Source organism: Pagrus pagrus (assembly GCF_965226575.1).
Source record: "Pagrus pagrus genome assembly, chromosome: 5".
In the NCBI taxonomy this organism is placed as follows: Eukaryota; Metazoa; Chordata; class Actinopteri; order Spariformes; family Sparidae; genus Pagrus; species Pagrus pagrus.
The window spans coordinates 35,130,091-35,157,163 of NC_140189.1; the positions used below are offsets into that span (position 1 = coordinate 35,130,091).

Sequence of the window (27,073 nt, forward strand, 5' to 3'; positions counted from 1 at the left end):
ACTGCAGCGTTTTATATGATCTTACTTAATTGTTAGTTATACGGACAATATTTATCTTTCACGATGACGATGACCAAATGTATCTACGGACTTGACAGTATTTACATTCCTACTGTTGATCGTTGTTTATCTTGGAGCTTTTGTTCACAGCATGTTGTTCCCTTGCTGTCAGTCGTTGTTTGACTTGGATGTGTAACTGTGTGACTTTTTGCTTTCCAGCTGATGATCTTTGGCTTCTTCCTGTGTGTGGACGCCTTCCTGTACGTCTTCACCCTGCTGCCCCTCAGGGTGCTGCTGGCTGTGCTCCGCCTCCTCACCCTGCCATGCTGTGGTTTCAGGTCAGAGCCTAAACACACATTCTCCAACCTATAAACACACAAAACAACACTTTATATTTATACTGGCATACCAAAAGAAATGCACAGACTCAATATAACCCTGCATAAAATGTAAAATACAGTGAATTCATCACACAGCAGCACACAAGCCTCAGGTATGAACACACATCTGGCTGCACTATTACAGTTAAACTAATATTAATTTTTCTTCATGAATATTTATCTTTATTTTATCCAAAATAATCCAACACATTCTACGATTTGATTCTGATTTCAATTGCAGGGTCACAATTCGATTACATTTTTTATTAAAACATTTTTTCCGCCTACAGGGCTATGCCATTGTAAGGCCATTGAGTGTAATATAAACAGATAATTTGCTCCATGCTTTGACCACCGTCTTTTACTTTTCTTTAAAAAGAAACATGGCATCAAGTGTGATAGCACTGCCATATCTTTTAGGGTCCTATGATCAACAGCCTGACGGTACTTGATTTTTGGGGCCGATACTGATATAAAAGAGAGTATTGATTTAAACACATTTTTGTAATGATCCCTTAATTGTGGTTATCAAACACTTGTGACAAAGATATACAGTATGACAGAGGTGGGATATTTTACAGTTCTCATATTAAAGTTTTGATATTGTTGCAGATCAGGCAGCATATAAATGTTGATACAGACGTACCAGTGTTTTTGACAAACCAATATATTGTTTTGCCTCTAGAATGTTCAAATTTAAATAACTTATTAAAAAATGTAATATTTCACTAGTGAATTTGAAAAGACAAAGATAAGCATCACTAGATGACAGAAGGGTAGGACAGCTTGAGTTTCTTTTAACTGCAAAACCCAAACTGTTTGCCGTGCGATAATATAAATGCTCATTTCAAGCAATTTTTGATTTAGAATTGAAATCATGACACCCCTAATGTATGAGCAGGATTTGTCTTGAAGTAAGGCATCTGGTATTTCCCTCTTGGGTCTTTTTTTAATGAGAAGACACTGGCTAAGCTTAAAAGGCCTTGTGAGAAATCTTTGTATTGTTTCTCTCTTACGACATGTTGGTGTGTAACCATTGTTTACAACTTTATACAGAAAATGTTCATATTTTGTGCAGTTGTAATAATATATGCTAAAATGGTGTATATTTAATATACATAATACAGCTACTCCACTGCAGTAATATTTCACCAGTCCATTACTTTTGTTTGCAACAGCTACAGTTTTGAACATAGCATGTGATGAAAATAGGCCTTAAAGACATTCTGGTAAAGGTCTGTCCATCACTTATTGTGTGTAATTAATGGTCTGTCTCTTAGACGGATTATGCTTTCATTTTATCTACATAAAACGGCTGTAGATTTTACTATATAGGTCTGGAAGTTAATTTGATAGTATTTCCAGGTTTTGATTAGTTTGACGTTTGCACAAAAGGTCAGAAAAAGGAGAAAAACAATCCTCTATAGTTTTTAGCCAACTGGCAATTAGGTCACATGTTGTGATACACTGTGTGTTTTGAAGAGTTGTCTTCTGCCATATAGATTTGTATAGTATGTACTATTGAAACTGAAGAGCAGTGCAGTAATCATACAGCTTCAAGGCATATCTACCCAACCCCCCCTGATGGACACTGCCTGTCCTCCTGCCTGCCTCACCCTCTCTCTGATTCTCCCCTTGCCTTCCTCCCCCCTGCAGGGCACACACATGCCCGTACTGCAGAAGAAGCAGGTAACGCTCCCTGAAGCCTGTGAAGGCTTCATTAATGTTATCACTGTCCTGACGGCCTCCACGTCCATTCACCAGTTCTTCTTCATCTCCATGTGTCTGTTAATACGCAGCTCACGTCATGTTCCATCCTCCCAGCCTGAGCCGACATGTTGGTTCCTCCTAAGTTTTGTTTTTTCACCCAGGGAAGGTTTGCTGAGAGTGCATGCTCATTCTCATCACAATCATGTTGCTTGTCAGTGATACAGCTGCACATGCTTAAACTGGAGGGCTGCCTACTGTACAGCTCCTCTGGAACAGATGGGGGCTCATTTGTCTTGTTTAAAGGCGTCTTTTGACAGTTGTTGTGGAGGAAGCTGTTTCCCCTCCCTGTACAGAAACCCCCAGCTGCTATACAACTGCAAAACAGCTTCTTTTTGGTCACAGTTTGGCTTCTCTAACAAGGTTTTGCAACAGAAATCAACCTTTCTGCTCTTTTTCTGGAGTCTTAATGCCTTCTGTCAGGCTAATACAGTATGAATAGCACATAGTCATGGCTACTTGGAATGCAGCACATAGCTGACTGCGCCCAAACATACATATATTCATGTGTGTTGTAATAAGTAGATAATGCTTGTATAATAGAAAGAGTGAGGGCTGCTTTGTACAGGCTACACTACCAGCCAGCTGCAGCAGCTTTGCCTCCTGAAAGCTGCGTGTGTGTGGGTGTGGGTGTGTGTGTGTGTGTGTGTGTGTGTGTGTGTCGCACATGTTGGGGATAAGATGCCTCAGCACCTTATCCACCTGAATACCAAATCTACTGTTTACCAACACGTTTTTCATAGAAGTGCTTAATTTACATGAATGAGTCCATTGGTGAACACTGGGTGGAGCTGTGGCCTCACAAAACAAACCACATCTTCACAGTTATAGAGACGCCTTGTGATCCTGGATAAGAGCCCATTTTTGCAGTTTTATCTGAGTCTTATCATTTGTCATACGCATAGAAATGAGAGAAAACAATACGAATGAATGGCTTTTATGTGAGTTCACCTCATCATTGTAATTCCTGGATATCCTTGATAAATTGTACACTCAGTGTATTCAAGCTAAACCCCGACTCCTCTTTGGTTGTGACAGCAGTATTTTATCTGTTGGACAAAAAAATACCAATATGCTAAATTCATCATTCACAGATTCAGAAGACAGTGAGACACTCGATTGAGCTTATTTACACATCTTCCCAAAATCTGGCATTTTTTTTCCCTCTCTCAGACTCGGCTCCTAAAATAGTTAAGATCTCCACACCTTCCAGCCCCCTACGTCTTCCATCTGAATTTCTTTTTCCTCTCTCATGTTTTAAAAGTGTGAGTGCTGAGAAGTAGCCCTGGTGATGTGATGCAAGATTGATCAACATCCACTTAAGTTAATTAAGGTAATACTGGCTGTTAGAGTAGTTCATTGTTGTCCTGCCATGTCTTGTGCAGTAGTGAGTTGGTTTAGTATTAGTCTGTGTGGTTCATAGTGTTTTAGAGGTACGAGAGGGTTCAACTTTGACTTGTAGTCTTTTAGCCTGGCATCGCCGGACTAATTCACGCGTGTATTAGTATCATCACTCTCAATTCACATCAATTTCCAAGGAACTGGCATGGACCAAAATGCCTCTGGACACACTGTGCCCTGACACGTGCAAGTATGAAGGATCTTGGTTTGTTGGCCGAGTAAACGTACTCCAATCACAGCTAAACAGTAAAATAAACTGTATGTTGATTCATATTTGTTCAGCACTACTTAGTTTGACCATCTGATCTGAGTTTCGTGAGCCTGGTTGAACCTTCAGACTGCACGCAACTCAATAGAAATACAACCAATCAGAGCAACAAAACTTGTAACATGCATTTTCAAATCTGGACCAGTGACGCTCCTCTGTCAGTCATCGTATCAAACCAGCCCCCTGTTATATAAACAGTTGTGGTTGGAGTAGACATGGGCCCGGTGTAGTAGAAATCTATCTGAAGAAGTATCAAATAATCACAAATAAAACATGAGCTTAGCAGATTTATCTGGTTACAACTTTGTGCCAATGTGGTAAAATAAACAACCAGCAGCAAACACATTGCCTAAATTGAATGTATCATGTTTAAAAACCATGATGCTCGTGAATCTTGAAGTTGGGTTTTATGGTCAGTCGTGGTGAGTGGATAAAACATTTTTCTCTTGCTGGTGTTGGTGGTGGTTGTAGATATAGCCAGTCACACAGCTGACATGTGAAATATGCAGGACTTCTTAGAGTTAAGCTCTCTCTCTCTCTCTGGCTCTTCCCAGTTATCCCTGTCACAGTAAACTGGCCCTATGGATTTGTCAGCCCTCCTCTTAACATGCTCCCAAGCTGCTGCTGCCAACCGTTGCAATTAATTATGAAAGCTGCACATGTTTGAAACACATTATTACCCATTAAAAGACATGTGTTGCTGTTCTTGCAGTATGTGTAAGCAGCTTAGTAGCAAACACCATTTTAAAATTTTCAGTCCAAAATGCTGCACCAATTGCAAATATTTCCATAAAGATAGATCCTCAAACACATATGATTTTTTTGTTTGTGTGCTGTAATCTGTTTGGTAGATAAGAACCACAGAGATTTAATCTTGAAGAAACACAGAAACAGACATATTAAAAAGAGATAAATCTTATTATGGAGATGACTTTTAGTACAAAGGAGATAGTAACTTTAATATTTAATGTTGTGTTTTTGTGTTATTTCTACCTGTTTCCATTTCCTTTATGTGGGATAAAGAATAACTGTTTTCCACTGTTTGTGTGGTCTTACTGTTTCCTCACATTTTATGAGTAGCAGAGACATTTTAGAGCAGAAGTCATGTTTGTTATCTGGTGATGTAATATATCAGGGCTTGGCTCCCACTACACAATATCAATGACAGTGTCAAGTGTGGAAAAATGTGGGTTTTAATGCTGTAAACACTTGTTCATGCAGTCATGATCGTGGTAAAATGTTTGTGTTTGTCAGCCTACATGTGTGTTATATCTGATTACAAACACATTTAATTGTTCACTCAAGATATACAATGACAGGCTGTTGTGTGTGCATGTGAGGCATATAAATCTCAGCATGAAAATCTGTGTTAAAATGTTCTGAAAAGTTGATTCATTGTGTTTTTATATTCATGAGATACTAATATTTGATCTGTGTGTGTGTGTGTGTGTGTGTGTGTGTGTGTGTGTGGTCAGCGGGTCTCGGCTGCTGCAGCCAGCGCAGGTGTGTGACATGCTGAAGGGTCTGATCCTGGTGCTTTGCTTCTCCATGATGCATTACGTCGATTACTCCATGATGTACCACCTGATCAGAGGACAGTCTGTCATCAAACTCTACCTCATCTACAACATGTTGGAGGTACCTCACATTTTATACACTCAGTCACATCTGACATTTGGTGGTAAAATAACTTGCATGTATTCTTAAACATGCAGGATTCAAACCTTGAGTGTTTTTTTGTTATTTTTTTACAGTTGTCATTCAGTGTATTTCTGTGTCTGCAGAGAAGGTGTAGATGTTTAAATCTGATCACTACTACATTTGTTTTCAAGTATTAAGCACTCATAATCTAGATAGACCAAACACAAAAATAAGATTTAAAAAAACTTGTTTCTGATTGTATTGGTCAAAGAAAATAAGGTGATGACTTGCTGACAGTGAGCCTGACAGGTTTAGTGGATCGTGATTTTTTTTTCACACGACATGTTGCATTGGTTGAAATTATGACCTGTACATTTCTTGATTAATCGATTTGTTGTTTGGTCTATAAAATGTCAGAAAAAGGTCTGAAAAATGTTGATCAGTGTTTCCCAAAGCCCAAGATGGCATCCTGAAATGTCTTGTTTTGTCTACAACCCAAATATATTCAGTTTATTGTCATAGAGGAGTAAAGGAACCATAAAATATTTACATTTAAGAAACTGAAATCAGAGAATTTTGACTGCTTTTTTCCTTAAAAAGTTACTCAAAACCAATTAATAGATATGAATATAGTGGTCAATTCATTCAAGAGTTGATAGCAAATCGATTAATCGTTGCAGCTCTAGTTTTGTTACAGATTGATCACCTGTAGTAGTGTGTCAATGTTAAGGCCATCAAATATGGGGAAAAAGGGTATTTAAAACCGTTACCCAGAGTTTCTAGGAATTTCTTGATGTGGTAAAAGGTGCAAAAGATGTCAAACTGTACATTTAATGTAGCTGGAACAAGATAAGATAACCCTTTATTAGTCCACACCAGGGAAACTTGAATTATTACAGCAGCAAAGGGGATCATCAATAAAAAACAGTCATACTAGATAAGTAAGAAATAATTGAAGAAATAAATGCAAAACATAAAGAAGAGAAAATAACATTTTTCATGAGTGATTTAGCTTTGTTGAAGCCCAGAGATAATTGCATAAATTGTAAATGAAAGGGTAGGATCTAATCCTAACAGAGAACTATACAAGTTGGCATAATTTCATTGGATTCTGGAAACAAAAACCAAACATGAAAAATACAATAAATAACAAGATGAATTCATGTAGGTAAGATAATAGAGGAAATTAACTAAAGTTCTGGTTGGCATTCATACCTTTATTAATGTATTAAGTAATGGTCTTATGTGTTTTTCCTCTGTCAGGTGGCCGACCGCCTCTTCTCCTCCTTTGGTCAAGACATCCTGGACGCTCTCTACTGGACGGCCACTGAACCCAAAGAACGGAAAAGAGACAGTTTAGGAGTCATTCCTCACTTCATCATGGCCGTCTTTTATGTCTGTATCCTTCTTTAAATCCGTGGCAGGATTATGAGTGTCTTAAGTCTTAGTAAGTGAACTAAACTGATTTGAATTCTCTTTACTTTCTAACTTCCTAGTGTAACGTTTGACAGACAAAATGCAGTTACAGTCTGATGAAATGTCCATAACTATTTCTTTATGAGCTGTGTAATGCTAAAAATAATGAATGAAGCCATTAAGTGCTGCATGACTTGGCTGACAGTCACCAGAATGAAAGGGCAGAGGCTCTCACTCAAAGATACGTTATAAGATCTCATTACTGTTGATGGTCACAGCTCGGCTGTTTTCAGGCTTCGAACTTGTTGTTTTAATGAAAAGAGATTTGTTTTCCTGAGTGGCTGTTTGTCAGTCCTTCATGCCATCCTCATCATGGTCCAAGCCTCCACCCTCAATGTCGCCTTCAACTCACACAACAAGTCCCTGCTCACCATCATGATGTCCAACAACGTCAGTGGACACACACACACACACACAGAAAGATAATGTAGTTCACAACAATCTGCCTGCTTGATTGTTTAAGCAGCTGCATTGTTCCACAAACAAAATCTAGGCACATATGCTCACAAACTACGTTTAACTTAAATAATTTGTATGCAGATGCACCCCATTAAAATTCAACTTGGCGCATTGATGATGAAACGTTTGTGTTGCAGCTGCAACGAGATGCTTTGTGTTGTATTTTCTGGCTCATTTGCTTTCTTTGTTCTTCTCTTTCTTCTTCACAGTTTGTGGAGATCAAAGGAAGTGTGTTCAAGAAATTTGGAAAGAACAACTTATTCCAAATGTCCAACAGTGGTAAGAGATTTCACTTCACGACAGAAAAAAAACAAAAGAACCTAAAACATACTGGTGTGCTTTAATTGGATTGGGTTCTTCTGTGATGTTGCCAGTCTGCACAGAAGTTACACTGACAAAACGTAAAAATATTCAGTGTCTCCATGTTCTGTGATAATCAAGTGCTCCATCAACCTTTACTGCTTTATTGCTACTCTTGAATGTACAAAATGGGAAAAGATTTTGTCCTTCAGACATTTATTCTTTGTAGCTCCAATCTTCAGAACATCTCTCAACGGTTGTGTGATGATAAAAACAGAAATCTATATAACTCACCTGTTTGAATATTTTAATTCTTAATATTTAAACTGTGTCCCTTCGTTCTATAACTTCGGTGAGTAGTCAGTTAATCAATTAGCCAAAGAATAAAATAATGATTTGTCAATTGTTTTGATAATCAATTTTTGCAGTTTTCAAACAAAAAGTTCAGACATTTGTTGGTTTCAGCTTCTTTATAGCAATGATCGGCTGATTTTCTATTATATTTGGATTTTTTAATTTCTAAATGATTACAAATAAAATAATCAGCAGATTAATCAGTATTTAAAATATTGTTTAATTGCAGCTCCGCTTGGTTGTATTAGCAGTGAAGTCAGACTGATGGTATTTAAATTTCACACAGCTGAGCTGATAAATTTACTGGGAGGATCTCAGTATGATGATCAGCTTCAGCGTTGGTCAGTATTTCAAGCATCCAGTAGTAATGACTTCAAGGGTCAAAGTTCACTAGGCAGCACATTTTTTGCTGACTTTATATTCTGAATTTTTACTGACCTCAGCTACTTCAGAGTCAATCATGTGGATGACACATAAACTGATAGATGTACGACTGACATTTATTTAACTTTTTTTTTAGTGAAATGTTTTGTTAAATGTTGTTAAAAGCATCAAACTGTATTATTAATTCAAAACTAGGAGAGACCTAATTAAAAGGGTTTATCTCTTTTCTTCTTTACATGCAACCCTTTTACAAATGTATCAAATTTGGCTTTGACAGACTGAACACAGAGATATCAAATGATTGTGCGTTTCCCTTTTGATTCCCAGAGGCAGCATGTTTTTGTCTCAGTCACTCTTACAGTATGCTAATGACAGCAGAGAACAATAAGATTTAATCAGCTGCCGTTTCCCTCCGACTGTTCACTCACATCTTAGAAGATTCTTTGTTTACGGAGCTGAGCAGGGTCTAACAATCATTATCAGTAGAAATTATAGTGTGCTGAACATCTACAGCTGTGTTTTCAAATGATATAGATGGATGTTTTGTCCGAGTGAAATACTGTGATTTCACAGTCCACAGTAACTGTGATATGCTGCTAAAATGTAAGAACAGTGATTTATTCCAGACTTTTCTCAGAGCAAAAAACTGACAGATTTCACCCTTTAACACCACAGCTACAGTACCAGGATACTAATCATGGGTGAAAGCAACTTCACTGCAGTTGTGTCTAAAATGTTGATGCTTCTGATCCAAGTTGAGATTGTAATCACACATTTCTTTATTTAAATCTGTAGATATCAAGGAACGATTCACCAGCTACGTTCTCCTCCTCATCGTATGTCTCAGGAATATGGAGCAGTTTGCATGGAACCCAGGTAACGATGTGTGACCTCAAACTGCAGTTTAGTAGTTTATTTTTATATTTTGTAGTAAATTCAAACAGACAGCATTCTGCCCCAGGTCTGTTCACTGTAGTGCTTCTGAATTTTTGAAAACCTCCACAAACGGTCAGTGCATGTCATGGTAAAATATTCAGAAAAATCTGCTGAGCAGCTCCTTCCCTGCTGTTGTGCTTTTGGTTGACCCACTGCAACACCTTTGGGATCTGTCTCTGCAACAGACCTCAGAGCGGAGTGAGGGATGAGAGCTGGGAGTTTCTGTGTGACAGCCCTCTGAAAACAGTCAGCTCCTTCTGCCAGTCTCAAAGCCACACACACACACTAGATGACAGACGTGGCCTGTCAGCAGAAATCATAACACTGATGTGCTAATACTAGCAGAGCTACAGCCTTCTGTTGCTAAAGCGGTATACAAACCACCCCGGTGATTCCCCAGTAATTAATTTAACCGCCATCCTGCACTAGTGACGCCTGCACATCTTTGTTTACATTCGACAGAACTAAAACACCTGTTCTCAGCAAATCAACGGCTAAGCTAACCTGAGATAAACACTTTTTGATAGTTAAAATGGATGTAATGAGAGTCAGATTGGTTTTACTCATATCATAAGCCTCTGGGTCATATATCACTGTGTAGGCTTTGTGTTTGAAAAGAAATACATGAACATTTATGACCTGATGCATTGAATTGTGTGAGTAATTCTATAACTTAAAGCTGAGAGTTGAGTCCGACTCTTCAGCAATGATGGAAAGTTACTAAGTACATTTACTCAAGTATTGTACTCAGGGTAAGTACAATTTCATAAACAAACCTAGCAGGTAAACTGTATATGATTGTTAAACCACCTTTATTAGCTTCAATATTAAAGTGATAAAAACATGAATGCAGTAGGGCTGGGCGATATGGCCAAAACTGTTATCACGATATGTTTTTTTATATTGACCAATGTCGATAACTATCACGATATACAGTATATTTAACAATAATAATGTTGAATTGACAGTTTTATGAGTATTTTCCTTAGGACAGAACCCAAAACAAACCAGAAGGTTAATTATGGTTTATAAAATACAATTATTTATTGTCAGAATAAATAGGTGACAAACATCCAACAGAACCAACCAACCAAATGGCTTCATGTTAAACACTGGATAAATAAAATGAGTTCAACAAATTGCCTGTTTCAAACGTGTCTCAAACATTTTAGAGGTAGTTTACTGAACTGAACATTGATTAAAGAAAATAAAATCAAAAGGTAAAGTTGAGGCTGGTTATGCTGCTGTATTCTTGTTCAGTTCAGCTTTAACGCCTCCTGTTCTGTCAGACCTGATGTGGTGACATCTCTGAGCTGCTCTAACTTCACCCTTCACTCTGCGAACGGCTGATTTCTAACCGTGCTTTTAGGCATCATGTGTTTAGGAGGTTGGTGGTGTTTCCAGTTCTGCTGAGGACTGCTCGCCGACACATTTAGCATCTAATGCTGGTCTGTGCTTTGTCAGACTTCAGGTAGCCAAACTATTTCCAAATAACCGGAGTGGTATGACCTTTCTTCGGTACAAGTTCTTCGTCTTTGTCAGTTTCGTCACACTCGGTGAAGTAGGCCGGCCTCGTCGCATGAAGAAGCCTGCAATTTTTGGTTCTGTTTTACGCTCCATTTGGCTGTGTACATTGCGAGAGAAAATCACATGCAAACGTCAACTGTCGCTGTTCGGACGCATCGCGCGATTCAGAGGCATTCGGACGCATAAGCCCATTTTAAAAAGTTTATTTTATTTTTATTATTATTATTTTAATACGTTCTGCAGAGAAGGGAGACTAGTGTTGGACACGGTTTGGAATGAAAGGGAGAAAACATGACAGAGTAACACGGCGAATATCGCTAGTATATACTTTTTTTTTTTTGGATTTTTTTTTTGAAGACGTTAGTTTAGGCGGCAGCGCTTTCCTGTTAAGGCGGCCGCCTTAACAGGAAAGCGCTGCGGGAAACCCTGGTTTCTCTGCTGTGTGATTGGCTGTTGGTGTTGTGTTTTCTAGGTAAAGGAAAACGGACTCAAAAATAACTACGGAAAATAATGATTTTATAAATAATAATAAATAATGTCATAAATTTATCATCGTTATCGTGGAGAATTTTATCATGAAAAAGATCGAGATCGTTTTATCGCCCAGCCTTAGAACGCAGTAGTAATTATAATCCAATACTATAATGTACAATATCTGTAAATATGCTACTGCATAATGTGTACTTCAAGCCTTTTTGATGCTAAAATTTTTGTACTTTTATTTAAGTAAAAAATGTGCACAACTTTTACTTAAAGAGGGTATTTTTCCACTGAGGAATTGCTACTGTTATTTAAGTAAAAGATCAGAGTGCTTCTTCCTTCTCTGCTTCTCAGTTACCCTCAGCTATATGGCGCATTTAGTGTCTTTCAGCTCTTTGTTTTAATTTCAGACCACAACTCTACTATTTTGGTTCAGTCTCACAGCCAGTGAGTGAGTTTCCATAGTGGTTAGTTGGACTAAAAAAGAAAAAAGAATAAAAGAAAAGTGATATTTGGAGTTAAATTTGTCAGGTGGACAGAAACAAAACTCCAGTGTATACTGATGTTGCTTTGTCTGCTAGATGTGCGAAGGTGTCAGCACATTGAGTCCTGTATCAGAAACTCTCAGCAGTGAACACAACATCACAATTGGTACAGCCAACATACTAAACTAATTTTATCTGCAGCTGATGCTCTGGTGGAGCTTTCATAACAGGAGCCAACAAAAGTAAACTGGTTGTAGACAATATCCAGAGAAGACTTTATGAGCATGTGCACTCTCCCAAAGAAAATGTTTCAAGCATGACTTAAGTTGAAAATGATCTACATCACAACGTTTCTTGTGCCATTTTCCCCTCAGACCACCTGTGGGTGTTGTTCCCTGATGTCTTCATGGTCGTCCTGTCTGAGGTTGCTGTTGACATCATTAAACATGCTTTCATCACCAAATTCAACGACATCACTGCTGATGTAAGGACCAAACCTGATATTTAGGAGTCTTAAAGTAGTCTGATTCACCAGATAACAGCTTGTCACACACAGACCACTTGGCTCCCGTACTCCATCATTATTCTCATCTCTTTCCCAGGTGTACAGTGAATACAGAGCCAGTTTGGCCTTCGATCTCGTCAGCAGTCGACAGAAGAACGTAAGCAACTCTTTCTTTCATATCACTGTCATCATACTTCCAGAAATGGCACTGAGCCCACGCAGCTAATCAATGTAGTTTTGTCCAAGGCTTTGATCTGTGCTTGTCTGTCATTGTGTAGGCTTGTACAGACTACAGTGACTCAGTGGCCCGGAGGATGGGCTTCATCCCTTTGCCTTTGGCTGTTCTGGTAAGAGAGGCTGCACTCTGTTGCTATTCAGGCACTAAATACCAGAAGAGAGTGAGTCATTAGCACATTAACGTTAGCCAGAACATCCTACAAACTTGTACATGATGTTGGTTCTCACTGTTGTTTAAATTAATCAGATTTTGTAAAGCAAAATATCCATTTAATCTGCTTTTTGTTGTTTTAACAGCTTATTCGAGTGGTAATGAGTTCTGTGAAGGTGCAGGGAGCTCTTTCCTACACGTGTGTGTTCCTCTTTTATCTCGGGTAAGTCTTTAAAAGTTATACTGTTAAATTAAATATCGTTATGTTTAGGTCTGGGTGAAAGCTTTAAAATAATATCCTGATACTTTTAGGCTTTATCGTGTTACACAATATGTATCTCAATATTTTGAAATCTACTCAGAGCATCTCATAAATGCTAGGACTAGGCGACAAAATTGAATATCACAATATTTTTGACTAAATACCTTGATAATGATATTGCAGCAACATTGTAGACATGACTTTTGGCATTTTTCGGAAAATATTAACAGACGGAGATTTTTTATAAATAATCATCAGTAATGTCGATATAATGACAAGTTGGTAAATGCAAGTAGAAGAACAAGTAGAACAGTCTAGTAAGTTCAGAACATTACATCACTTTACACTTTACTTTTCCTTTAAAACCAGGAAAAGACAACACTTACGACATATCATGATATAACAATATCCAAAATCTAAGACGATATCTAGTCTCGTATATAGTTTGAATGTTGCATGATTTTGTTGTAGGGTGCCGTGCCCAGCATCCAACATTTCTGGAGCCTTTGAGCCTCATATCACTGTACTTGTTCTGTTAATCATGGCATTTTCATTTTACATATGCTGCATATATTTTAATCTGACTGTAAAAATGCAGCTGAAAAGGAGATTTAAAGGCTGAAACTGATTTTGGTTGTGTAAGTTGTTCATGCACATTAGTCTGGTGATAAGATATGTTGTTATTCCGCCCCTCTCCTCATTGAAGTGCAGGCTTAAACCATTGAAATTGAGGTCAAAGTCTATATTTCCATATTTCTGAATCTCAACACTGCATTCGTTTAGTCATATATCAGTGAATATTTAAATGTTTATGATTTGTGTTTGATGATAGTGTGTCTAATATGCACAGAGACTCTCGTGTTGTAAACAGGCATGCTTGCAGAGTCTGAATGCACACTAACACATGCAGGCACTGTCATAAACACACACTGAGATTCAGAGACACACACAGTTACATAAGCATTAACACTGTGCCCTCACGTTCTCCCTGTGCTGAGCTGCTGATTGCATCGCTCATTCTCATTTGCCAGATCCCATTGGGCTCGTACCATTGAAGAGTTTCCCTCAGGGTGAAGAATACAATGTTGTCATCTCTAGTGCCATCTCTGGCCTTCCCCACCCCCTGATTTAAAAATAGCTCTGGCTTGAACAGACCGCTTTGCTTTGGCAAAGATTCAGCCATGCTGACTCTCAGTCCGAAACGCCCTGTCACAGCGTGTGGTGGTCCACAGACCCAAATGTGTCTGTCTCTCTCTCATCACAGTGTCACAGGCCGGGCCTCGTAGCAAAGCCCCGAAACCGAGAGGGATGGTACGCATCAACATCCTGGTGTCAGTGGTGGGATGTGAACGACGGCGATCGAAACCAGATGTTAGAGGAGATTTATTAAAGCTGCGGCCCAGCTCAAGACAGCACCGTGATAACTCACGGGCTGTTCAGTTATGACTAATGTGATAATCCTCATTATTATTTTTTTATATTTCCTTCAAAATATACCAAATTCTCAATCTCTGTGCTGATCCGTCAACCAAGCTGGTGAAAAAGCTTAAATTACTTAAATAATTATTTTAATACACTGGCTGCAATAACAACATTTCAATATTCTGTGATTATTGATTTCACAAATTAAAGTATGTGTGGCCCTACATCAGAGTTTGGAATGCTTTTTTGTGTTTTAATTGTCTTTTTTTATTCATCTAACAAAGTGACTTTAATAGAAGATTATTGAAACAAACTAGTTCTTGAAGCAAGGGAAAGAGTTTTTGATTCCATGTTACTAAGAAATGCATCTCTCTAAACAGCAGCCTTCTCCCTCCTCAGGCTGGTTTCTCTGAAAGTGTTGAACAGCATCGTGCTGCTGGGGAAGTCGTGTGTTTACGTCAAGAGAGCCAACATGGAGGACAAACTGTTTGAGAGGCCCTCCACCACTCCATCCTCCTCTGGGAAAACCCCCAGCAAAGCTGACCAGGAGAGATGTCCAACACCTTCAGGTAAACTACAAACCACTTTTTTCATAACTTATAAGTCTTGTAAATGTGGAAATGCTGTGCATGTACTGCACATAAACATGTTGTAGAATCGGCAACAAAATGTATAATACATCCCATAAAAAGCACCTCTTATATGCAGTTGTATTAGAGCTGCTAACAGATATTTAGAAATTACAAATGAAAGTAACGGATTAAAGCAAACAAATTTCCAATAGTATTTCATTTATGTGTTTTTATGTTTTGGTCGCAGTACACCATGGCTGGCTTTGATGCCGAAATAAAAACTCACAAAGAAAAATAATAGAATTGAGTCTTAAGGAGTAGCCACATACACCCATGCAGTACCGTCAAGTGAAATAATAGTAAAACTGTTATATCAATATTTTTAGAACAACAATGCAGCAAATAAATACCTCGATATCAATGTTGGGACAATATTGTAAGGATGACTACTGGTACTTTCACAAAATATTAACACTAAGAGATTTCTGATCAACAGTCATCAGTAATGTGGCTATAATGACAAAGTCGGTAAAGGCAAGTATTAGAAGAAGTAGAACATTCTGGTTAGTTCAGAAAATGACATAATTTTACTGTAATGACGCCTTTAAAACCTGGAAAAGACAACATATATACCAGGATAACAATATAAAATCAATATATTGCCCAGCCCTACTCTCAACACTCTCATAGCAGGGATTTCAACTGCAGCAGGCAAAGTCCTAAAAACAGAGCTTAAATTCATCAGGTGGCCACAAACACATCTAAATGACCTATAATGTTGCCACGTAACTGCTGGATGTGTAAATAGGCAACCATTTGCTAACAAGTTCACCATATCATCTTAAAGGTGATGATATGTCGACATTGTTTTCACAACTTGTCTTTGCGAACCCCAATGCATAGTATGTCACTATATGTAAAATTCATTCGTCGTTAGGATGAAAACAAAATTGGAGAATGTGAGGTCTGTTGGAAAAGAGGCACACAGGTTGATATAGTTACAGAGAGTGATCCCAATCATTTTACACAATTATTCAAACATCTCAGCTTGATAACAGTCCGTCTTTCTCACTAATTACACCGTGTGAAACTACCAGAGTTCCTAAAACCAAGGAAAACCAGAGTAGCCCTTGAATACTTAAGTTAATATTCAGGCCTGTATATAAATACGTTTGGATTTTTCAATGGGCCCTTCTTGTTCTAGTCAATATTCTGATGATAAACTTGGAGCTTTGTGTGTAATTGCTTTTTATAGGATGATAAACAAAATAATGACCCATTAAAATAAGTCCCTTGGCTGTTAACACAAGACCGCCAGCTGTCTGTTTTGAATGAATACATTTTAACCAATAATCCTAAAATAAATGCTGGCACATCAGACATTGAAATGCAACCGGCACTCATGTCTTCAGCATGAACAATTCAGGAAGCTCAGTCGAGGTCATCGTGCATTGTGAACACAAATTACATTTTGGATCTAAATTCTGAAAATGCGGCAAAGACGTGTTAAAAATTGATTTCCCTGTTTGCAGCTACGATGCCAGCAACGGCCGAGAATATATTTATGTATTTATTTTGAATTACACAAACGCTTTTCATCACAGAACATCAGCTTCAAATATTCTACAGCCGTAACTTTTGGGAAGCTCCATCCTGTTTTGATATGAAAAGAGTGAGACCTGAGAGAGGATCCTGGTGCTTCTCAGGAACAGATATCTAGTAAATGAGACGTCCTGGGATTTAATCTCGTCTATGAATTATGTGCATGTTGCTCTCTGCCTCCTGCTCTCTGCACTTTTATACACTGTCTCTAATCAAACAGTGATATCTCACAAAGATCCAGTAACTGTACAAAGGAAACAAAGCACTTTTGTTTATATCTCACACTAGGGTGGAAAATATTCATTAACATATTTGGATGCTGCTAGTTAATGTTTGTCAGTGTTGGTCCCCCGAACGCAGCAAAGCTTCTAAAGCAAACCTAAGATAACCAAACTCACCCCACCTCAAAGAGTCAAGTTTGTAATTACATTTTTATGTGTCGCTGACACTTTCATTTACATTTTAGGCATTTAGCTGACACTTGTATCCAGACAGATTAGTCGGCAGGTAGGAGCTCAGTGTCAGGCAGCTAATGGACACATCCACTGTGAGGTGATGCAGAAATCAAACCTGTGACCTTTTTAGTTCTTTCTACATGAATCTCAATAAAGAATATAACTTTTCAGATGTTGAGTTTGAGTCCAAAACATTTACAGGTCGGAACAAACAAGTTTTCAAAATGATTTTGTTGGACACAGTATGAGAATTTATAAAAGATATTGGATGTCATTGTATCGTGACATGGTGTCTTTTCTTTCCTTCCTTTCTTCGTCATTATATCGACATAACTTATGATTATTGATCAAAAATCTTACATTATTGTTGCAATATTGAGGTATTGTGATATTTTATTTTGTCGCCCAGTCCTACCATTTATGAAGTGCCTTGGAGAAGATTTCAAAATATTAAGATTCATATTGTGTATCATGATATAGCCTTAAAATATTGCAAAATTATGTTCACCATGATTAATGCACAGAATTATGAATTGTTTTTACCGACAAAATGTCAAAACATTTTTAAAAAAAAAATCTGATTCTCATTGCTTATTTGGTCCAAACGTCAGTCCAAAACACAAATATATGAATTTACATTCAGAGAAAAGCAGCAGATCTTCTCATTTGAGGGGCTCAAACGAGCAAAATATCTCTATTTTTGCTTGGTTTGATTTGTTGAGTAATGTGATATTAAGTTATGGTGATGTTGCAGGTGTGACATTTGACATCTTGAAGTTTGACCTTTGATTGTAGCACTGCCATCAGGCCAGTGAGTTTAACTTGTATGGACTCCAAAATATTACCAGCATCACATGATATAGTATACGAGCAGGTGTTTATCAATTGTTCTGTACACTGTACTTAACTTTGATTGATCCCTTCATTGATTGTGATAATCAGGTCACAAATGTAATAAAGTTATCTGGTTCTTAAATGTGACGGTTTAGCTGCTTTTCTTTGCTGTACGTATAGTGAACTCAACAGATTTGTGTTTTGTACTGTTGGTCAAACTTTAACATCAATTTGACATTTTAAAGACCAAAAGAATCATCAAGAAGTTAATATGCAGTTACATCAACAATGTAAGCTCTTAGTTTGTTAGTTGTAGCCCTAAAAGACTGTAGAAGCAGTGGTGTCTTGGAACTTCTCCTATAGACCGAATCACAAATATGTGTTTGACGCTTTCATATCTCCTTCACTAACGTTATGTTGGAGGCCTAATTTACCTGTTTGGACACAGACTAGAGAAAATGACGGCGTGAGTTTATCCCAAACTAGCAGTTAGTTTGAGATGTTGCTGTTGTGTAAATATCAAAGACACTAGCAAAGCAACATGGTGCAAAAAATAAACACAGCAGAAACGTCAGATAGGTCGGACCATCATGTTTAACTATATATCTTTACATGTTACAGAAAATTACAACAGAAATAAGCAAGTTTGCTGATTTCATGTATCTCCACAATGCTAATAAATCACCAGTTTTCACCAGAAGTGAAGATTGTTGTTAATGCATCATCGCTGTGATTCGGTCTATATGACAGACATCTAAAAAGAATAAACAACAAAACAAACCCTCAGTCCAATATTCAGATATTTACATGTGAATTTTCCTCTTTAACATTCCTGTAAACATCTTGACACTCTGTTGAACAGGCCCTGTATCTGAGACTCACACACTTACAATCAGACACACAGATTTGGAGGTGGCAGTATCTCCCTGTCATCCGCAGCCAAATCCCTGCAGATCTTTTCCCCCCTGCGCCACAGACTCTCCTGCTGCGCTCAGTCAGGAGCTTTAAAATGACAAAGATCCCGATGGTGCATCGTGTCATATCAAACATCAAAGCTCCGACTACCGCCCAGGATTCAAACGAATCTGGTTTCCCTGAAAGCAGCAGCTACAAGGCTTAAGGCGCCACACTCCAACATATAGAGCATAATAATAACGATTCTGAGGTGGTGGGAAATTAATGCGAGTCTCCTTCTGCTTCCTACACATACAGCTGCTGGGATTTGAACCAATCACCTCACATATAGTGCTCGATTCTCTAACATTAAACTAGTTTGGTCTGTGCCTCCAGCTTCACCTGCTGCTCCAGTAGATTCACCGCACAATTATGTTCATCTGCATCTCCTTGTCTTTACAATGTTATGCATTCACATAAAACTAGATATGCCATCTGCCTATACTGCATGTTTTTGTCCAGAGGGCAGAAATGGGTAATGAGCGGTTTCACATCAGCCACTTCAAGTCCCATATGGTGTTTAACTTTTATCAAAGCTCACATATCTCCCAGAGAAGAACTCTGCGTTTATACAGTATGTGACTCAGATAACATTTCTTCCAAATCTTTTTTTAATGCGCACCCTGAAGGACTCTACAACTCCGTTATTTACACACGTCAATAAAACCCAGACAGAAAGGGGTGTAATTACAAGAAATGTGACTACATTGTGACTAAAGCATAGTTAAAATAAAAAGAATAAAAAGAACTTCTGCTGACAAATTCACCGCTGTATACAAAGCTGCATTAATTCATTTCTTTTGGCCACTTTTGGTTGCGAAACGAGCTTCAAACGCAACATTGGCACATAAAATTGTATGGTGAAATTGTTAGTGAACAGTTGCCTGTTTACAGGGCAACTGTAAAGAGTAGTATATATTAGCATTGTATGGTGTCATATTTCTTCAATCTACATCTCTTAGCTCTGCTTAGATGTCCACTAACTCCTGAGGGATATGAGTGGCTCTCCAGCAGCTACATGCTCAACATATATATGTGAAAATCTCTGTAACACGGAGGTTTCAGAAGCCAAGCATCGGCTCTTCAGCAGCCACATAAAAAAACACAGTTTAGAGTTGTTTCGCCTACTTTCTGCATGTGTTACAAGCAGAAATACACTTTAGATCAATAAATGTTAGCAGAGGCTTTTTGGCTGTAGCCTACTTGAATATGACAAATGACCTCACGGCTTAGCACGGCAGTGCTTTTCAAATTTCATACTTGTTCAACAAAAACACAGATGTTTAAGCCAAAAACAAACGAAAGTTACATTGATGCTGATTCTAACTTGTGATAGTTGATTCGTGGTAAAAAATTTTACTTGTATTTACTTTTACTTAAATTCCAGACATGGCAGGTTTACACAGGATTAAGATCACAGATGACTGTGAATCAATAAAACTTGTCAGGTAGCAGTGGTCCTGTGCAGTTAGGGCTTTGCACTTTAGACTTTTCTGCTTGCTTTGTGCCAGTTAGACGACTTCTACGTCGTGTTGATGCATTGATGTTGATCACAGTAGTATACGACTCTATGATCAGACAACGTAACCATCTCATCTGGCGTTAGCAAATAGATCAAAGTTAAACTGAAGCAAAGAAAGTTATAATGTGGAAAGTGAGAGATGTCTGCTCTTGTTTATTTATTGACTATCAACAGACGAGCCTGATTAGAAATTCCTCCTCGATTCACTGAATTATTCAGACAGAACCGAAGTTATTTAACAACCTGACATCTTCTAATATTTAGTTGGCCGACAGTGTCTGTTTTCATGGCTTCTATAATACTTGAAGTTCTTGATGGCACCTTACTTTAACACACTCTCTATAAGCTCAGTGGGTTGCAGTAGTTCTGTTCAGTAAAGTGTTGGTTCAGTTCTGTCTACAGTAAGAATTGGAAGTTTGTTGTAGCCTGATAGCCCGAGGCTGGCCGCTTGTCTCTGTGGACGGCCTCGTTAATATCCAATGCTGCTCAATTCTCTCTAATATGATGAATTATTCTGTTTGGTTGATTTTGTAATACACTGTGTGCTCACAGTTAAAAGGCTTTGCAGTGTTGTGATAAGAACCAACTGTGCTTCTTCGTGGTCCGTGTCAGCTTTGTTTTCATTATTCTCCCTCCGTGCTGCTTTGAAACTGAGCAGTCAGGTGGGTGTGCGTTGGCTCACTTGTGGACCCGGCAGGTTGAATCACTCCCCGTCATTCAAGCCAGAACACCTTCGCTTCTTCTGTTCAAGGCTCAGACACGTCCCCCTCTCCCATACTGCCTCTTCTTCCTCAGAATTATCTAAAGGACATCTTTTCTTTTATCAGCCTCTCACTTCTCTTTTGTTTTCTTGACACTTCTGTGATTTAGATGATCAGTCAGTCTGGAATCAAACTCATAAACTGCTTAAAGACAGCTGACAAATGTGTCCTATTATCATTGTGTTGTTAAAGTCATTGGCTTGCACCAGGCTGGTTGTTTGCCATCTGCTCCCGGTCTTTATGTTAAGCTCACGTGATTGGTATCATGCCATGTTATGACAAACTAATGTTATTTTACTGTTATAAACGTCTGTTAAACGTTAGGGCTCGTCTTCACAGGAGGCGTTTCAGCTGCGTTTTTCAGTCATCTGACTTGTGCGTCTGATGGAACAGATCTGCTTCTATTTCAGTCATTTTAGCTGTAGACAGCTGCGTCACAGCTTATATTTCCTGCTGCTTTACATGCATAAATGTGTCCTAAAGCACATCTTTTCACTTCAAGTCTATTTTCTTCTGTTTTATGCTTGCAACAACAGTGATTGTGTGTTGGGCTCTGAATGTACTCTGTGTAGACAGACAGAGGATTGAAGCTCGCTGCTCTGCTGACATCCTGTGTGAACATTGTGATTACAGTCCATTAGCCACACTGACAAGTAAATATGCTGAGAAACCCAAAATTAATTCATCCATAGTAGGGCTGCATGATTATGGCCAAAATGATAATCACGATTATTTTTATCAATATTGAAATCACGATTATTAATCACGATTATTCATTATGTTAGGTAAAACATATCTTTTTATTGCACTCTCTTTTTTAAACAAACCGTATGTGAACAAGGCTTCAAATTGAAACTTAAAATATTAATAAATCATAAATAATAAAATAAAATGTACCCAAGACAAAGGGCAAAAAATTAATATGCCATTGCAGAGTGCAATCATAAAGTGCCTAGGTTGTCTGGGTTGGCGCTGGACACAGATGGATTTAGTGGACCAGCGTTAGCTTCGGCCTTCATGCATTCATCATATTTGGGTTTGTGGTGTTTTTTCAGGTGGTTGAATAAGTTAGTTGTGTTGCACTGTGGCGCAGACACAACTCTGAAAAGAGAAGAAGTTTAGGAAGTTAGAAGTTTTAGAAGTGTTAGGGGCGGGACACCGCCGCGAAATGTCGTCCAGATAGAGACAGAGTGAGCGATTTTTTCAGGGTTGAGCGACGTCGCTGGACGGAGCGATATCGCTCACGGCACGTCAGGACAGGCTGATTGAAAAGTACACACTCTAATCACTTTTCCTCGCTCGCTGTCGCGTCGCTGTATGTCAGGACGGGGTGTCACACTGTTGAATATAATTTGAGGCTGCCGCTGCTGCAGGGTGCGCTCGATGGCTATTTAGGCAGCTTAATGAAGCCCTAACCTTTCGTTCGCCCCCTGGTGGTTGGCTGACTAAACCCGCTTTTTAAAAGTTAATATCGCGACGATCATCTTAATTTAATCGTGGCAGCCAAAATTGTGATCGTGATTAAAATTCGATTAATTGTGCAGCCCTAATCCATAGGGAATTTGTTTTGTTCTAATGTAGTCACAAATACCTTTTCATCCATACAAATCGATTCTGAATATTTGAAACAGTTTCAGTTCTAATTTTCTGCAGCGTCTGTACACCAGCTTCACTTTCTCGCTCTCTCTTCTGTCTGACAGCAAACACAGGTGAGGGAGTGAGAGGAGCTATGTGGGCATCACACGTCTCATTCGTTTTCTTTTGGAGTGATAGCTAATTAAAAAGTGAAACAGGTTTTGGTTGACAAAGAAATCAGCAGGAAAATAATTCAAATTTGAGGCAATGCTACAGACCAGTGCTAACCACATGCTAACACAACAAATTTAGCAAAGCACATAAAGGACCAACCTCTATAAAGACTTTCAAGAGGTAGATCACTAAAGCTGTAAACAAGATGTCTCAGTAAACTATTGTTGATGCCCTCAATGTTGTCTCAAGTTTAACCCCTGGTATCGAACATGATATTGGATATCTATAGTTTTAAGTTATTATATGAAAGTTAGAAATTCCCATATCATGACATTATTTTGTTCTACTGTTCTTTCCAGGTGAATCCAAGGTGGATAAGATGTCTGCCAAACCCTGCAGCCAACCATCGTCTTCCTCCTCCTCCTCCTCTGTGACCACCCAGCCGATTCCCAGGACTGACTTGTTCCCTCCCCCAGCCACTGCTGCCTCCCCTGCTGCTCCAGCAAGCCGTCCTCCAACTCCCCCACCTGAGCCTGAACAACCTTTACCATCACTCTCCAAAGAAGAGGAGGGCGAGGCACAAGGAGCCTCTGAACTGAAGCACAGGACTCCCAAAAAAGACCTGCTGGAGATCGACCGTTTCACAATCTGTGGTAACCGCATCGACTGAGCAGCGGCAGCCGCTGATGTAGCGATTAACCACTCAGGAAAGACAGAGCGCAGAGGGCTCTCCTGGCCAACAGCAGCAGAAAGCTGAGTATTTATTAAAGTCGGTGGCAATATAGTAAATTATTGTGGACATGGACGCTTGGTGTCAGCCGATCCTGCTGTTCTCGGAGCCTGAAGTCGAGAAGTTTGACAACGAAAACTTCAGCTGGCTGACGAACAGCAGGAGATAGAGTGTGACTGTGGCAGCTCAGTCGTCAGGATGAACTGTGATGTCGGAGTGTGTGTGTGTGTGTGTGTGTGTGTGTGTGTGAGAAACAGCATATGTGTGAGAGCACACAAGCACTTCCTGTCTGAGCAGCACTGGGACCAGAAGGAGAGAATCTTCTCAGTTTGTTCAGGAGCCACAAAACAGACAAACTTCCAAACTCACATTAAAGGAAACGACATCGTGTTTCATTAGGTTTGTTTCTGTAAAGTATCAAGTGTCATTCAACATATCTGTCAAATGTGAGAAAAAACAGCCTGGTTTTAAAACGCAGCACAGCCTTTACAATCAGACACTGGATCTGGAATTAGCTAATAAGTGTCCTGCACAAATTATTGTAAATAATCCCACAAATCTGGTGGGACACAAAATCACTAACCAGGCAGAAAAACATATTTTTGACCAAAACAAAGTGATGTTTATTGAGACATTTCTTTAATGTTAAGCTTTTTGTCTCGTGAATTACAGCCAAATTTATCTTTTCAGGTGTCTGAAACTCAAATTAAAAAGAAAACAGGAACAAGACTTTTTGTCTGTACTTGTCACAAACTGTCCACACTGCTGACGAGGGGTCACAAATAGACACTGGTTTGTTTGAAGGGGTCAAAATATCAGGGAGCACAGCTCCAATTAGTCCCAAACTGATAATATTAGAGTCTATGCATCGCTGCTCGCTCCATTAACTGCTCAGTTCTGGTTGGAATTTTGAAACGAAGCATCGTTTTTTATCAGTTGATGGAGTCGTGAACGTGACTCAGAAGAGTGACTTTAAATCAGAGCCTTAAGTAGAGCCTTTTGTTTACACAGCCAACAGATAAAGTCATTTGCAGGCCACACGGCGCCTTCAGCAACTAAAAGACCTTTCATTAAAGCAACCAGTCAGCGCGCGACATTAACAGAGGTTGCTGGTCAAATGCTGCCGACAGTAAAACTGCTGCTTCAACCAGCCGCTTACAAAGCCAGACGTATTTCACAGGTCCACTTAAAACTATCAAAAAGACAATTTCTGGTTTGTTAATAAAATGCTCAAGATAATCATAGTTTACTTCTTGCTTAGGGTACATTTTCTAATCGCTTTATATACAGTATGTTAGGCAACAAATCTTTATCAGAAAATAATTTATTATAGTTAGAAAAAAGGTTATGATCACTTCAATCACATTACACATCCTTCACCAAGTAACCAGTCATTTCATTTTAAAATGATATTTCATTCATTATTCGTCTCGAGAATGTTTGCACTGACGGACCGTATTGTCTTAAATACGACGTATGTTTCCCATCCGACGCTCCAGTAATGTTCTAATGTTTACATCTTAGAAAATAGAAGCAATATTTCCACGACAAAATGCCTTTTTTGCATGTGTGTTTTACATTTTGTTGACTGACCTTTGTGAAATTGTTTGCTTAGATTTAAACTTTTCTTTTATTGCAATGAAACATCTGTAAATTCAGTATTTAATAGACTAATTATATCATCACATTTCATTTGAAAAAAAAAAAATATATTATTCTATGAGAGATTAACTATCCAGTGCCAGGCCATCAGGGTCCAGCAGCCATGCCAAATATTTAACTTGTGTCAGGACTTTTGTTATTTGGTCCAAATCAGTTGAAATTGATGGTACGTTATGTAGCACTTTATGGTTTTTTTCATTTTCATTAAGCAATTCTACAGTAGTTTTGTGCTGTAAGCCGAGTAGTTTTAGCAGAATTATTTAGAGAAATACGGGACAAAATATAACAATATGAGTAATCACCATTAATTCAAATTAAATCCCACTAAGTTTTTTTAAAATAATCTACAACAGAAATCACTTTTCTTTGAGTTTGATTATTTCTCAATTTATTTTGGAATTTAAAATGTGGTTTACTGCCCTGTTAATTACAGTCTAACATATGACTGGCAGTAATATTTAAAGTTGCCTCATCAGAAGCTGTTGTAATAAAAACTCATATTTAAAGTTTTAAAGAATAGAGGTTCTTTATAATGTTCATTACCGTTGTAATAAGATAAGAAGATTGTTCTATTTTTGGAGCTGCCAGTTGTGATATGAAAAACATGTATTGCTCATGAAATCTGACTCTCCTCAGTCCTTCATGTGGTTTTGTCAATTGTCTTGTCTCCAGCGGTCTGAGCTCAGTCTCGCTGTGGTCTCTGTCCACTGTCAGCTGGCTGAGCCTCACTGGTCCCAGTCTGCAGTGGACAGCAGCCACAACTGGACCCAGCTGGGCTCAACCAAGCTGATGGAGATGAGACTGAAGTGTTCTTATGCAAGCTGCGATGGTCCAGTACACTGCCTGCTTTGTTTCATCTGTTTGGTTCCTTATTTAATTCCTACCTCGATATTGTATGAAATGACCCCCTTTTAGATTAATAAAAGTTTGTTTCTTAACTGTGTTGGTTTTTTTGTCACAATGTGCAGAACTATGTATTTTTTGTATGTTTTTCAAAGATATTCCACATTTGTCAAAAACGTTGAGCCTCAGATATTTTGCTGTTAAATCAGCTTCCTCATTTTGAGTCAGGATGAGACAAACTTCCTACAGATGTGAAACTACAACTAAAGTTTCAGTCAGCGACACAATCAGTAAACTTGACTCACTTCCCTGTCTGCAGTTTCTGTTACTACAGGTCATTTGACTTGTCTGGATGTTATTGTAAAGTCTTGAACACCTTGAAAAACAATGCAAAGCTCAGTTTTACAACATTGAGACATTTTCACTCGTTAAACAATCACACTCGTCTGTCAAAGACAGCTCACTCATTTGTTCCGTTTTTCGTCAATGCGTGAAACCAAGTGTTGTGTGCAGAGATCGTAGGATCGTCTAGGGCACATTCTATAAATTGCAGTTCTATGCACCGACGCACCAAACGTATTACGTCGTCAACCTGACCGACCAATCATAGCGAATTACGGGCAGTGACGTGCTTTCTTACCCGCGTCCTTGTTTATGTGTGTAGCGGTAGCCGCATGGAGAGCCATGGCTGAAAGCCAGACGGAGGAGTTGGTCGCTTTTTTTTTTTTTTTTTAAAACAGCGTTTCACCATCTCTCATCTCTGCCAGTTAGCCCCTCCACCTGCTCCAAAGACTTTTTTTTTTTTTTTTCATGTGTGAAACGGAGCAATTTTTTTTAGGATGTCGTGTGAAACCAAGTGGGGAAAAAGACATTTCATGTGTGACACCAAGTATTTTTTGATGCTGATCTGGGTTGGGGGTGGAAGATTGGTGGAGAGGGAGACTGCAGTCAACC

General features: G+C 38.7%; 1 protein-coding gene across 2 annotated transcripts in view; it reads left to right on the forward strand.

The window, feature by feature from the left end:
- Positions 1-24,002, forward strand: part of tapt1a (transmembrane anterior posterior transformation 1a) — a 28,776-nt gene extending 4,774 nt beyond the window's left edge. Inside the window, exons 3-15 of one of the 2 annotated variants that reach the window (XM_084353669.1) lie at positions 220-338; positions 2,037-2,069; positions 5,292-5,454; positions 6,721-6,856; positions 7,226-7,323; positions 7,602-7,671; positions 9,226-9,306; positions 12,233-12,342; positions 12,461-12,520; positions 12,642-12,710; positions 12,898-12,974; positions 14,835-15,004; positions 23,244-24,002. In XM_084353669.1, coding sequence (XP_084209795.1) covers positions 220-338; positions 2,037-2,069; positions 5,292-5,454; positions 6,721-6,856; positions 7,226-7,323; positions 7,602-7,671; positions 9,226-9,306; positions 12,233-12,342; positions 12,461-12,520; positions 12,642-12,710; positions 12,898-12,974; positions 14,835-15,004; positions 23,244-23,554 — 1,497 coding nt within the window. In that variant the 3' untranslated portion in view covers positions 23,555-24,002. The remainder of the gene's footprint in view (positions 1-219; positions 339-2,036; positions 2,070-5,291; positions 5,455-6,720; positions 6,857-7,225; positions 7,324-7,601; positions 7,672-9,225; positions 9,307-12,232; positions 12,343-12,460; positions 12,521-12,641; positions 12,711-12,897; positions 12,975-14,834; positions 15,005-23,243) is intronic. The other variant, XM_084353670.1, reaches the window with a different exon arrangement.
- The last annotated feature ends 3,071 nt before the right edge of the window (positions 24,003-27,073 follow it).